This window comes from Mesocricetus auratus, unplaced genomic scaffold (assembly GCF_017639785.1).
Source record: "Mesocricetus auratus isolate SY011 unplaced genomic scaffold, BCM_Maur_2.0 Super-Scaffold_100047, whole genome shotgun sequence".
In the NCBI taxonomy this organism is placed as follows: domain Eukaryota; kingdom Metazoa; phylum Chordata; class Mammalia; order Rodentia; family Cricetidae; genus Mesocricetus; species Mesocricetus auratus.
In genome coordinates, this window is record NW_024429224.1 from 7,165,148 (window position 1) to 7,177,771 (window position 12,624).

General features: G+C 52.8%; 2 protein-coding genes and 1 non-coding gene across 4 annotated transcripts in view; 1 reads left to right on the forward strand and 2 right to left on the reverse strand.

Annotated features, from left to right (window-relative positions):
- Nucleotides 1-7,305: 7,305 nt before the first annotated feature.
- On the reverse strand, nt 7,306-9,466 carry Rpl12 (ribosomal protein L12). The gene is made up of 5 exons (XM_005087530.4): nt 9,306-9,466; nt 9,004-9,077; nt 8,369-8,549; nt 7,833-7,919; nt 7,306-7,463 (listed from the first exon to the last, which is right to left on the reverse strand). The coding sequence occupies exons 1-5, from the start codon at nt 9,340-9,342 to the stop codon at nt 7,345-7,347; spliced, it is 498 nt and encodes a 165-aa protein (XP_005087587.1). The 5' UTR covers nt 9,343-9,466; the 3' UTR covers nt 7,306-7,344.
- On the reverse strand, nt 8,004-8,132 carry LOC121136079. Its single transcript, XR_005873209.1, has one exon. It is a non-coding gene; the product is annotated as a small nucleolar RNA SNORA65 (small nucleolar RNA).
- The window catches only part of Lrsam1 (leucine rich repeat and sterile alpha motif containing 1), a 34,090-nt gene continuing 30,926 nt past the window's right edge, over nt 9,461-12,624 (forward strand). For both annotated transcript variants that reach the window (XM_040735625.1, XM_040735626.1), the window contains exons 1-3: nt 9,461-9,583; nt 9,881-10,087; nt 11,633-11,726. In XM_040735625.1, the coding sequence (XP_040591559.1) occupies nt 11,655-11,726 (72 nt within the window). In that variant the 5' untranslated portion in view covers nt 9,461-9,583; nt 9,881-10,087; nt 11,633-11,654. The remainder of the gene's footprint in view (nt 9,584-9,880; nt 10,088-11,632; nt 11,727-12,624) is intronic.

Consider the following 12,624-nt stretch of genomic DNA (forward strand, 5'->3'; position numbering starts at 1 on the left):
TTTGGAGCCTGTCCTGGAACTTGCTCAGTAGACCAGGCTGGTCTCGAACTCACAGAGATCCACCTGCCTCTGCCTCCTGAGTTCTGGGATTAAAGGCGTGTGCTACCACTGCCCGGCCGGATTTTATTTTATTTTTATGATAGTGGTTCATGATGTAACCTGGGCTAACCTAAAACATATTAGTATCCCAGGTTGACCAACTTGAGAAGTTGGGTTAATCCAAATATTTCTTTCTCCTTGGCTTGGAGCCCATTTAACTTGCTGAAATCTTCATAGAGTGCATGTACCCCACCCCCACCCCACCCCATAGGGGCCAGAAGCATTTGACCCTCTAGAGATGTGATTACAGGCAGTTGTGAGCTGCCTGATGTGGGGGCTGGGAACAGAACTCAAGACAGGGTCACAGAACCTGAAGTTTGTGGACTGGCCTGCAAGGCCCTGGGATCCTCGTGTCTGCCCCTCCCACCAGACACATGCAGCCCCGCCCAGCTTTAAGGACTGAATCTGATTTATTCTGTGGACTGTGTGAGCCACAGCACATATGGGAAGGTCAGAGTTGGCTCACTCCCTCCACCACACGGCTCCTGGGACCCTGGACAGCACTGCCTTCCCCCCCCAGCTGTCTCGCCAGCCCTCCCTCGCAGCTGGCTTCCTGTGGATGCGCTGGGATCTCAATTCAGGTCCTCATGCTTGCCCAGCAGTCGCTTTACCGAACAGAGCACTCCTGCCCCAGGCCCTGGTGTCGGTTCTGTTTGTTTTTTACATTTATGGTGAGGCACTTGTGTCATAGTTCCCATGTAGAGATCAGAGGACAGCTTTTGTCCCAGGGATTGAAGTCAGACGGCCAGATTTTGCAGCAGGGGCCTTTACTCAGTAAGCATCCTTGCCAGCCCCCAGTGTCCGTTAAGGCCCACTATCGCCAGTTAGCCCTGCGGGTACAACACTGCTATAGCTTTCATGGTCTTGGTAATTGAAAGATAAGCCAGAAAGAATGTAACTGTAAACCTATTTTTGTTTGTGACTTTATTTTGGGGACAGTCCACTCTGTAGTCCATCTCTTATCTCTTGCTTTTCCTGCCCCAGCCCTTGGCTTCCCTGTCCTCCCTTGCTGTCGGGACTGTGTGGTGTGTGCCGTTCCCCTGCCGTCGGGGCCGTCTGTCTGGTGTGTGCCGTTCTCCTGCCGTCGGGACTGTCTGTCTGGTGTGTGCCGTTCCCCTGCCGTCGGGGCCGTCTGATGTATGCCGTTCTCCTGCCGTCGGGACTGTCTGTCTGGTGTGTGCCGTTCTCCTGCCGTCGGGACTGTGTGGTGTGTGCCGTTCTCCTGCCGTCGGGACCGTCTGTCTGGTGTGTGCCGTTCTCCTGCCGTCGGGGCCGTCTAGTAGATGTCATTCCTGCTCTGTCCTGGCTGTCTAGCAGACAGCTATTCTTCCTGGTTGATGCTTTTTCTCATTTTCTCATTCTTTTTACTGGGAAGATACAGAGACAAGTTCTTGCTCTGTAGCAGGTCCGGGCTGGCCCTAAAACTTAATGTGTAGCTCAGGTCACTCAGGTGATCCTACCAGCCTGAGCGCTGTAATCCCGGGTGTGGAATTCCAGGCATGCAAACCACACCTGCTTTCGCTGATGCTCCCTTTTTTGTCTTTGCTCTGTGCTCTATTTCACTTTATCTTCTACAAATATTTGCTTTGACATCATTCTTTAAAGCAATTCTAATCCTTTTCAACTTATTGAGGGTTATGAGACCACACTCTCTCATGGTGAGGATTCTTGTTTTTTTCTTTTGGTTTTTTGAGACAGGGTTTCTCTGTGTAGCCCCGGCTGTCCTGGAACTCGCTCTGTAGACCAGGCTGGCCTTGAACTCACTGAGATCCTCCTGCCTCTGCCTCCTGAGTTCTAGGATTAAAGGTGTGTGCCACCAACGCCCAGCTCCTGGTAACAGAACCCAGAACCGCAGTCAGCTTTTGTGTGGTGACATACTCTTCTATGAGTATCACATAAGCTGAGTAAGCTGTTAGGTGGTCCGGGTCTCCTGGATGAGGCGGGGTTCTCCAGAGAAACAAACCCAGAGTGCATATGGGTGTACAGAGACGGGTGTAGAGATGGGTGTACAGAGACGGGTGTACAGAGACGGGTGTACAGAGAGATGGGTGTACAGAGAGACGGGTGTACAGAGAGACGGGTGTAGAGATGGGTGTACAGAGAGACGGGTGTACAGAGAGACGGGTGTACAGAGACGGGTGTACAGAGAGACGGGTGTACAGATGTTGCAAGGGGCTGAGAAGGTTGGGATCTGCTTTGAGTCAGCAAGCTGGAGGCCCAGGAGTGCTGACAATGCGACTCCAGCCAAGAGGAAGCACGAGACTCAAGAAATGCCGCTGCTGCTGAGCAGTGACCATATCCAGCTTCCATGTGGGTGCTGGGATCCAACCTCAGGTCTCAGGCTGCAGAGCAAGCTCTTTACTGGCTGGGCCATCTCCCCAGCACTTACGCTTTCTTCCTGTCTACGCCTTCTTCTGGCATTCTATGCTGTTGAAGGGAAGGAATGCTTTTTCTAAGGATATACATTTCCACCATTTGAAAATCAGATAAAATACTGGTTCAGGCCATTAATCCCAGCACTAGGGAGGCAGAGACAGGTGGAGTGAGTTCCAGGACAGCCGGGGCTAACGAGAGAAACCCTGTCTTTGGAAGGAAGGAAAGAAGAAAGAAAACCAGAGTGAGGTAGTACTTACCTAAACAGAATCCAATACTTATAAAATCTAATGACTTAGAGCAAACTGTAGTCATGAGCCACCACCACACTCAAGGACAGGACACTTCCATATCCCTGTGCAGTGTCACCTCCCTGCATCTATGACCCTGGGAACCAGTGGCCTGTGCTCTCTGCTGGGCTTCCATAGAATTTCATAAAGGCGTAGTCATACTTTGAGGCCTTTGTGCCTGGCTTCTTAAATGTAGCATAGCACCTTTTGGATTCATGTATGTGGTTAGGTGCATCAACACTTCACTTCCTGTTTCTGAGAAGGTTGTCAGTGGACACTGAGCTACTTCCAGCTGGGGCTATTATTGGGGGCGTGGAGCCCCATTGCTACACATTCGCAGACACATCTTGTTCGTGGAGTGGAATTGCTGAGCTTAGAAGCTACTTTGACTCATGATCCCCATCCACCCCAGCAGGGGCCCCGTGCTCTCCATCCACATCAGCAGGGGCCCCGGGTTCCCCATCCACACCAGCAGGGGCCCCGGGTTCCCCATCCACACCGGCAGGGGCCCCGTGTTCTCCATCCACACCAGCAGGGGCTCCCGTGTTCTCCTTCCACACCAGCAGGGGCCCCAGGTTCCCCATCCACCCCAGCAGGGGCCCCGTGTTCCCCATCCACCCCAGCAGGGGCTCCGTGTCCTTGAAGTTTATTCACTGTTATGAGGCAAGCTATAGATTCTAACTTTTTGAAAGCAGTCTTCCATTTTCTGATTTCTCCTCCGATGAGTTGATCTGGTTATCTTAGCCCAGATCTCACACATCTGGCATGTTTTGCCCATGCTTATGCTTAGGACTGAAGAACCACAGGCTGTGTTACAGTACCTGGTGTAAGTTTCCTAACTCAACACACATACACCTCCCTGATGCAACTATAGACTTGTTTCTATTTATGCACCTCCAACATCATTTCAGTGGGATTTGAAAGGGAAGGAATGGAGATAAGTGTGTATATTTACTTCACCATCAGTACCTGTAATTACACTGTACCTGGCAGATGCTCAGATATTTGCTGGCTGTAGAATTATTCCTTGTATATTACTATATTAAATATAGAATTTAAGGGCTGGAGAGATGGCTCAAGTTAAGAGCACTGCCTGCTCTTCCAGAGGTCCTGAATTCAACTCCCAGCAACCACATGGTGGCTCACAAACACCTATAATGAGATCTGGTGCCCTCTTTTGGAGTGCAGGCACACATGCAGACAAAACACTATATACATAATAAATCTTTAAATCAATCCATATTCCACATTTAGGTCGTTTCCAGTCTGTTTATTGAGAATTCAGGTGTCACATGTAGACTCATTTTAAACAGGGAAGAATGGATGGGAATACAAGGGGACACAGGACAACGGCAGGGATGGATGGAGAAGGAAACCCTGATAGATGAATGAGGCTCACGAAGGAGGAAACAGAGAATACATGCTGTCTGGAGCCTTCACAGGATGGATCCCTGTGACCAAGCCAGTCCTCAGGGAGTCAGCAGCAAAGGCCATGGAGCAGGAGCTCAGGCACTTGCAGACATGGCTATGACTGGGAAGCTATCTCACCAAGGGACTGAACAAGCGGTCTGCCTACACCACTGTCTGCTCGGGCCACCCATCCTCAGCCACACTGGTCCTTGCAAAGGATGACTGTAGCTTGGCTAACTGCCACCGCCCACTTCTAGATGCCAGTGCTTTAGGGGCCCATACATTCCCTTAGGTCTCCTTGGTCTCTGGAACCCTCCCCCCCAGAGTATAAATTTTGAGAGGCTAAGTAAGAGGCAGCTCCAAGCAGTCCTGCCCCCCCCCCCCTCCCACACACACACTCAAGAGCCCAGGTCAACACCGTAAGAACAAAGTCATGGAGAGGAGAAGACGGCCATCCCCGGAGGAGAGGCGCGGAGACACAGCTTTATGCAGGCCGGGAAGAAACCTGCACTACCCACAAATCTCAGCTACCCCTTCCCGCATCCACATTACCATCCCCAGAACAACGTGGGCAAGTCCTGGTTTCTGCAGAGCGCAGGAGTGGCCTAGCCCCTACCCCCGGAGCCGCATGCGAATGACGTCATGTCACCTGAAGCACTCTGCTACCGCCTGGCGACAGAAGAGATCACAGGACTAAGACAGGAAACCTGCTAAAGACCAGTGGCCCTTACAGGAGTTACAGCCTCCTAGGAGTGACACTCTTCGGACTGCCAGGATCCCAAGCAGGGAAAACGAGGACTCCCTGGGCTCCGGAGCTCATCCTGCCCGCGGAGCATGGCAGGTCAGCAGCAGGTGTGGTCCAGGCAGCTTTCTTGAACTGGTAGTTCTTCCCTCCTGAGCATCCCGGAGCGCGCTCCACCACAAACGTGCCTGAGAAGAAGAAATGGCTTCTGCTCCGTGGGGAAATCCACTGAAACGCCCACGGGCAGCACGAGCGCCCGTCGCGGCATCCCTGGCGGCCCGGTCCGCCCGTCCGAGGCTCCACGTCCGGATCCTGTGCACCCGGAAGATGCGGACTCTAGAAGCAAGGACGGGCACGCGGGAGCCTCTGTGTAAAACACAGCCCCCGAGGCAGCTGGGCCAGTCTGGAGGCCGGGAAGAGACCACAGGGGAGCGGGCACACAGACTGGCTAGAAGTGGGTTCCGGTGTGCGGACTGCGCGTGGCCGGAAGTGGCGCACTTGGGGCGCGCCCGCCTGCCGGGGAATGAGGCCGTCGCGCTGCTTCTGAGGCGGTGGCTGGGGCGAGGGACGCGCACGTCCCGGGATTTGCTCTCTGGCAGCGGCGTCAGCGTGCCCACCGGTATGCGCAGCAGCCCCGACCAGAACGCTTTCCACCAGCGGTGTGAGCAGACAGCCGTGGGATCTGCGGAGTTTAAGGGCCCCCGACCCGAGCGACCTCTGCGTACCCACTGCCTGCTGTCCAGTGCCGGGAGGGAGATGGGACTTTAGCCTTCCGCCCCGGGGAAGCAGCCAGCGAGGGAGGCTTGGAACATGGGGCACTTGCAGGGCAGGCTCAGCCTCGTGGCAGTAGCAATGACTTCCTAGACAGGAATGTGCTGTCGGAAGGCAGATGTCTTACCCTGGGTTTCCCTGTAGAAAACATAGCTTAGCTACTCTCCATGTCTCAAGGACTGTAACCAGGTGAAATAGCGTCTGAAGGCACTTGGAACACACACCAAATGGGACTGTCCTTGTGCCACAAAGACGACAGCGTACAGTAAGTAGGGCTAGGTGCACATCAGCAATAGACCAGTTCTGACCTCGTTTATTCATATTAAGTCACACATAGTCGTTTTATGCTTCTGAAGGTGACTCTTAACATTCAGTGGTTTGTGCAGTATTTTTATGTAGTTATATAGCCACTATTTAATTCCAGAACACGTCCATCTATTAGTATTCACTCCACAGACCCCGAGTTCCTCGACTTACTGTCTGGATTTGCTGGGAGCATTTTACATAGATGATTCATACCACACTTGACATTGTCTAACTAATTAGCATGTTCAGGATCCATTCATGTTTTCACCTGTGTCAACACTTCAGTTCTCTTTCCGACTGAACATCGCATGTATACTCATCACATTTTGTGCATTCCTCAGTGAATGGACACTGTTACAACCATTTATAGGTAGTTATGAGCACTGCTGCAATTAACACGTATGCAAAGTTAATGTGTGAAGGCGTATTAGCATGTGCTATGCATCCATGTCCTGAGCATACATGTGTGCCACATGTGTACAGATGCACAAGGCCAGAAAAGGGTGTTGAAGTGAACCCAGACCCTCTACAAGAGCAGCCACTCCAATCTTGAATTTGAGGCCAAAAAAAGCAGCCATCTTGAATGTGGGCTTTTTTTTTTTGGTTTTTACGAGACAGGGTTTCTCTGTATTGTTTTGGAGGCTGTCGGTCCAGCCCAACCTCGAACTCAGAGATCCGCCTGCCTCTGCCTCCCGAGTGCTGGGATTAAAGGCGTGTGCCACCAACGCCCGGCCCCTTTCACTTTGTATTATTTGATGTTCTGGAACTAGTCAGTTGTGACCCGCCATATGGGTGCTGGGAATTGAATCCAGGTCCTCTGGAAGAGCAGTCAGTGCTCTACCAGCCCATTTTTCTACACCCGAACATTGGAGGGAATTTGAAAAACTGACCCACAGCATGAGCACCCAGGCAGCAAACCTCATTTTCTCTCCCAACAACTCCACCCTTTCTGTTCCCTAGGGAGGCTGTGTGGGTCCCTGACGAATTGCAAATTTGACTTAAGACATATTTGTCTTGAGTCACCGTCGTGGGCTCAGCATATGTAAAACACAAAATAAAGTCACCATTAATCAGATACCTGTGCTGTACTACTGACTTGTGAAGTTTGAGAAATTCACAAAAGGAACCTTCCCTAGTGCTAGTTAAGAGGTTCGGGGCTAGTGATTGCTGCAGACTCTCCAGAGCAACTTAACCACACCCCAGCAAAGCACCTTTCCTTCCAGGCTGTCTTCTGAGCCTGCCCACAAAGCCACCCACACCAGAGCGGTGCTCCAGATTTGAACATCCCCTGCCCAAAACAGTCAAGACCACTGGTTATCACAAGTCTTTTATTGAAGTATTTTCTCTTGTTGCTTAACTAGCTGGGCACTCCACGACACCACTGTTGATGTCATCAATGATGTCATGAGGGTGGCGGCCATCCACATTGCAGCCCACAGACTGTGCAGTACCCAGGATCTCTTTAATAGTTCCTGTATTAAGAATGGTAGCATCAGAAGGGTTTCTCTGCGTTGTTTGAGCCTCTCCTGGAACTCAGTTCTGTAGACCAGGCTGGCCTCAAAGATCCGCCTGCCTCTGCCTCCGCCTCCCAAGTGCTGGGATTAAAGGCGTGTGCCACCAACTATTACATTGAGGGACAAAGGAAATTCCAGAGTTCCATTGCAGACAAAAAACAAACCATGGCTCCACGTGTTTCCATGGTACCCAACTTAAATTTACCAGTCTGGTTTAGAGTTCCAGGACAGCCAAGGCTACAAAGACCACCACCCCCCCCCCCCGCGAAAGAGCACTCCAATTTTGACCTTCAGCGAATGCTAGCCAGTCAGTGAAAATGCTCTTACCAGAAAGCTCTCTGGCCAAAGATCGGTGTCGCATCTGCCGGGCAATGCCAACAATCTCATCAAAAGTGATGTTTCCGCTGTGTTTAACTGCAGGAAAGAAGCAGAGGGGTTATGCTTTAAAGGCTTCTTGTGCAATCTTCTGACCCCATGGTTTCACTTCGCCCATTTCTACGCTGTCCCCATGCTTTCGGCACAGAGTCATCCACATGTAGGACAACCCTGTTTCCTAAAGCTGGGGCTTACTGTTAGCTCACCACTGGATTGCACCAGCCAACCATACTGGTCAGGTGCAGTGGCGGGTGGCTAGGGCACCAGCAAGACCTCACCAGCAGCCCCGACACACGACATTAGATCGAGTTTAAACCCCTGGGGCAAAGGGTTCAGTGCCACAACCCTAGGCATGACTCTACACTTCTGCACCAGGAGTCATGAACAAAATGGCCTCAAGTCATCCCGTTCTGACTTAAGTTTCATTTAAGGGAACCACGTGCCAAGTAGCAACCACTGGAGGGGGCCGGGGAGTGCTATCAACTCACTGTTCTTTTGCTTCTTTCTGTCTCGTGGTGGCTCCTTGAGGGCCTTAATGATCAGGGCGGAGGCAGAGGGCACCACCTCAATCTGGGCCTGTCTGTTCTGGATGGTCAGCTTCACCGTGATCCTCAGGCCTTTCCAGTCACCGGTCGCCTTGGCAATGTCATCACCAACTTTCTTCGGGGACTGTAGAAATAATTGCATTCAATCACGGCGTGTCCAAAGCTGGCAGGGCTCCTCCAGGCCTCCTCCTCACTCCACGTGACCCTGCCCACACCTTATTTAACTAAGCAACTGTCTGAAAGACCGCGAGAGCACAGCAGACCACGCTGTAACGGGCCACCCACCTACGAGGGCGCTCGGTCAAAAGCACAGCCAGTCACCGGCTCCAGCTGGGAGCACGCGGCAACGCCAGCTTCCTCTTAAAAAAAACCCACAGGCAAGAGCCCGCAAGGCAGCTCGGCCAAGCCCGACCAATGGCTGCCACGACTGCGCCTGTACGCACACTAACCCTTAAAAGAGGACCCGGGTTCGAGTCCCAGCTCGCACACCGCAGGGGGCTCACGAAAGGAGCCTTCCCCTGACCTCCGCATGCACACACACAGCACACAGACTGACGAACCGCAGGAGCGGGACTTACCAGACCCAGGGGACCGATCTTGGGGGCCAAGGCGGACGTGGCGCCGACCTCACCTCCGGTGCACCTCAAGTACACTGAGAAAAAGCAGAATTAGAGCCCCCGCGGAGCGCGTGCGGTGCGGGCCGCAGCCCCCCGGGCCAGGCCTTACCCTAAGGCGCACGGGCTGCAAGAGCGTCGGTGCTCCCTCCCCGTTACGCACGAGGAGGCCGAGGCCCAAGGGAGACCCGCCAGGCCCGGAGCCCCGGGGCAGCACGCGGCGGGGACGGCTCCACCCGCTGCCCGGCCGCGGCGAGGGCACGCACCGACTTTGACCTCGTTGGGGTCGAACTTGGGCGGCATGGTGGAGGCGGCTGGTGTCGGATGAACCCGGATTCGGGACGACCGAGGAAAGTTGCACCGTTGCCTCCTCCGAGCCGAAAGCCGAAAAGACTGCCGTCGGCCCGCCCACACCGGATATAGGCAGAAAAGCTCGGCGCTCGCGATAACTTGCGGCTCCGCCCCGTCTCGGGGCGACGCCCTCGCCGCCCTGTTTATTGTGGGCAGGCGTTTGCGGCAGAGGTCCGGCGAGCCGGTTTCTTGGGTGAGCTAGGGATTCGGAAGGGGTAGATGTTCGGAGCATATTTCTCGGGGACAGGCAGAGTAGAAGGGCTACCGCAGAGGTCCTGGTTCCAGACGTATTCCACGTTCCCTTTTCATGAGGGTGACTCTGGAGTCCCAGGACCCCGCCCCTCCCCTAAGGAATCCGCACCTGTCTTGCGGGACCCCAGTACCCCTAATGCCCTTCTTACTCGTTTGCGGTGTATGCATGTTAGTATATACGAGCAAATTATTCGGGGCTATATCGCGATTCTTAATTCTGCAATTCCTTGGTTTCTAGACTCTCAAGACTGTGTTTCTGAGCTGCGTGACTTTATGAGATTAGGAGTTTCGGTCCTCGCATCCTGTGTTTGAAGGACACCCAACTCCAGCTCGTCTTGCTGGTGCCTCTGGTCTGCATCTATGACCAGGCCTTCAGAGTGACTGGCCTGTCTTGATGTCCTCCCCAAAATTGGAACATCCGAGGACCTTTCCATCCGCAAAGCAGGTCAGCCACTGGTCAGCCTGCCTGAGAAGGATGGGTGTGGTTCTCCCAACCAAGCTACACCATCAGAGAGGTTCAAACCAGATTTGAAAGAGCCCTTGTTGAGAATGACTAGGGAAATGACTTGGCGGGTGGGGGTAGTCATTGGAGAAGACTTGGAAGTCTGCACTTGGAGGATAGGCATGGGGGAGGGCTGGTCATTATCTGTCGAGCAGAAGGGAAGCCGTGTGGAGGAGGGCTGTTTGCCATCACTCTTCAGGGGTGCTAGCCGGTGAGGGAGGGAAGAGCAAGCTTTGCAGGTCTGACAGCCCACACCCAGGGCTTCACCTGAAGACTCCTCCAGTCCCTGTCTCCCTGGCACCTGCGGTAGTCCCAGAATCTATTTGTCATGTGTGTGGTGTCATGTTCTGTGGCATGGGCCTGACACACGTGAAATCCCTGAGCCCCACAGGACCCCCAATATTGGCAACATTACTCCATATTACATTTGAAGAAATAGGCTCTGACCAGTGACCCAAAGTGACCTGATGTCAAAGCCTGTGCTGTTAGCTCCACACTTCCTCCAGATGATTGCTTCCTTCCTGTTGCTGGCCGATACACAGCACTGGGAGTTCCAGACTCTGGGCTGACTATGGGTACCCAGCTTCAGAGTTAGGACAGATGGTTAACTTTGCTGCACTATGTAACCCAGGGAGCTGCACAAACTTCATGGGATCAGGACTTGAAGGGCAAGCATCCCAGGCTGCTGCTTTTTTTTTTTTTTTAAGATTTATTTATTATGTGGACAGTGTTCTGTCCACATGAGTGTCTGCAGGCCAGAAGAGGGCACCAGATCTCATTAAAGATGGTTGTGAGCCATCATGTGGTTGCTGGGAATTGAACTCGGGACCTCTGGAAGAGCAACCAGTGTTCTTAACCTCTGAGCCATCTCTCCAGTCCCCGCTCCCCAGGCTGGTTCTTTTGTAATCCAGGTCATATAGCCAGACCACTGAACTTAGTGGGCATCATATTCTCCACAGGTCCGTAGTGAGAATCAAATGAGCAGTAGCTTCATGGGTGGGAAGGTACCTGAAGATTGCATTTTAATTTTTATTTAACTCACCGATCTCTTTAGTCTTGACATGGTTGAGTTTCCCCTAAGTCGTGGTGCCTTCCGGTTCTTGCTGTTGCCACTCTTACAGATAGTTTCATCAGTGGAATCTGTCAAGAGTCCGTGGACGGCACCTGGGGGAACCATCCCTAAGGAGAGGAAATGGTTCAGCATGGGAGGGAGGGTGATGCCAAAGCCTCCCAGAGGCTCAGTGGCAAACGAGCGAAACCCAGGGCGCTGCCTGCGTGTGTGCCCTTTCTGTCATACTCTGTGTGTACTGCTTCCTCAACAAACACCAGAGTGTTGGGCATTGCTGTGTGGGTCCAGGGCCCAGCTGAGGCGGACTGCCCTGCTGCCAGGAACTCCCAGCCGACAGCAAGCTGCATTTCTGAGGTGCCTGTCTGCAGTGTCAGATACGGTTCAGGTTCCCAGGTGCCGACTTCCCTCTCATGTTCCAGGGTCCAGAACTCACACAGGAGGATGCCCCTCTTCTTCCGGAAGCGGAAAGCCAGTGAGGAGGCTCGGAAACGCCTGGAGTACCAGATGTGTCTGGTAAGGCAGCTGTATTGTCTCTCCTCATTCCTGGGCTGCTCCCCTGCCCGCTGAAAAGCCTGGAGGGTGCTCGCACCCTGGGAGCACCCATCCTCACTGGCTGAATGTGTTTTGGTTTCTTTCCTTGCTGGACCTCAGACAGTCACTGGCCACCTGCCGAACGGACCAGTAAAGGCAGGATGTGGCTGTGATGCTTTCTGGCTCCCGACGTTTGTCTTCGTTCCCTTATTTTCTCAACTCCATACTATGTTTTGCCTGAGTGCTTTTTTGCTTTTCAATCTTGGGAATTGGGCATGGTTCCCAAGTTACTCGTCTCACACCTGTAATCCCAGCACTTGGGAGTCGGAGGCAAGGTCAAGACTAGCAAGAGCTACATAGTGAGTTCCAGGTCTGCCTGAGATGTGAAAACCAGCTGTGCTTACATCACTGGGCGCTGAGCTGCTACATCTAATATAGTACAGCCAAGGAGACAGATTAAAAGAGCAGGAGTTCAGGAAAGTATTGCAGATAGTAACCAAAAAACAAACAACAAAAAAAATTGGTGAGGTGACTCAGCAATTAAGAGCACTGGCTGCCAGGCATTGGTAGCTCGAGCCTTTAATCCCAGCACTTGGGAGGCAGAGGCAGGAGGATCTCTGTGAGTTAGAGACCAGCCTGGTCTACAAGAGCTAGTTCCAGGACAGCCTCCAAAGCCACAGAGAAACCCTGTCTCGAAAAACCAAAAAAAAAAAAAAGTTTTTTTCTTAGCCGTGTGTTGGTGGCGCACGCCTTTAATCCCAGCACTCGGAGGCAGAGACAGGCGGATCTCTGAGTTCCAGGCCAGCCTGGTCTACCGAGTGAGTTCTAGGACAGTCTCCAAAACAATAGAGAAACCCTGTTTCGGAAAAAGAATTTTTTT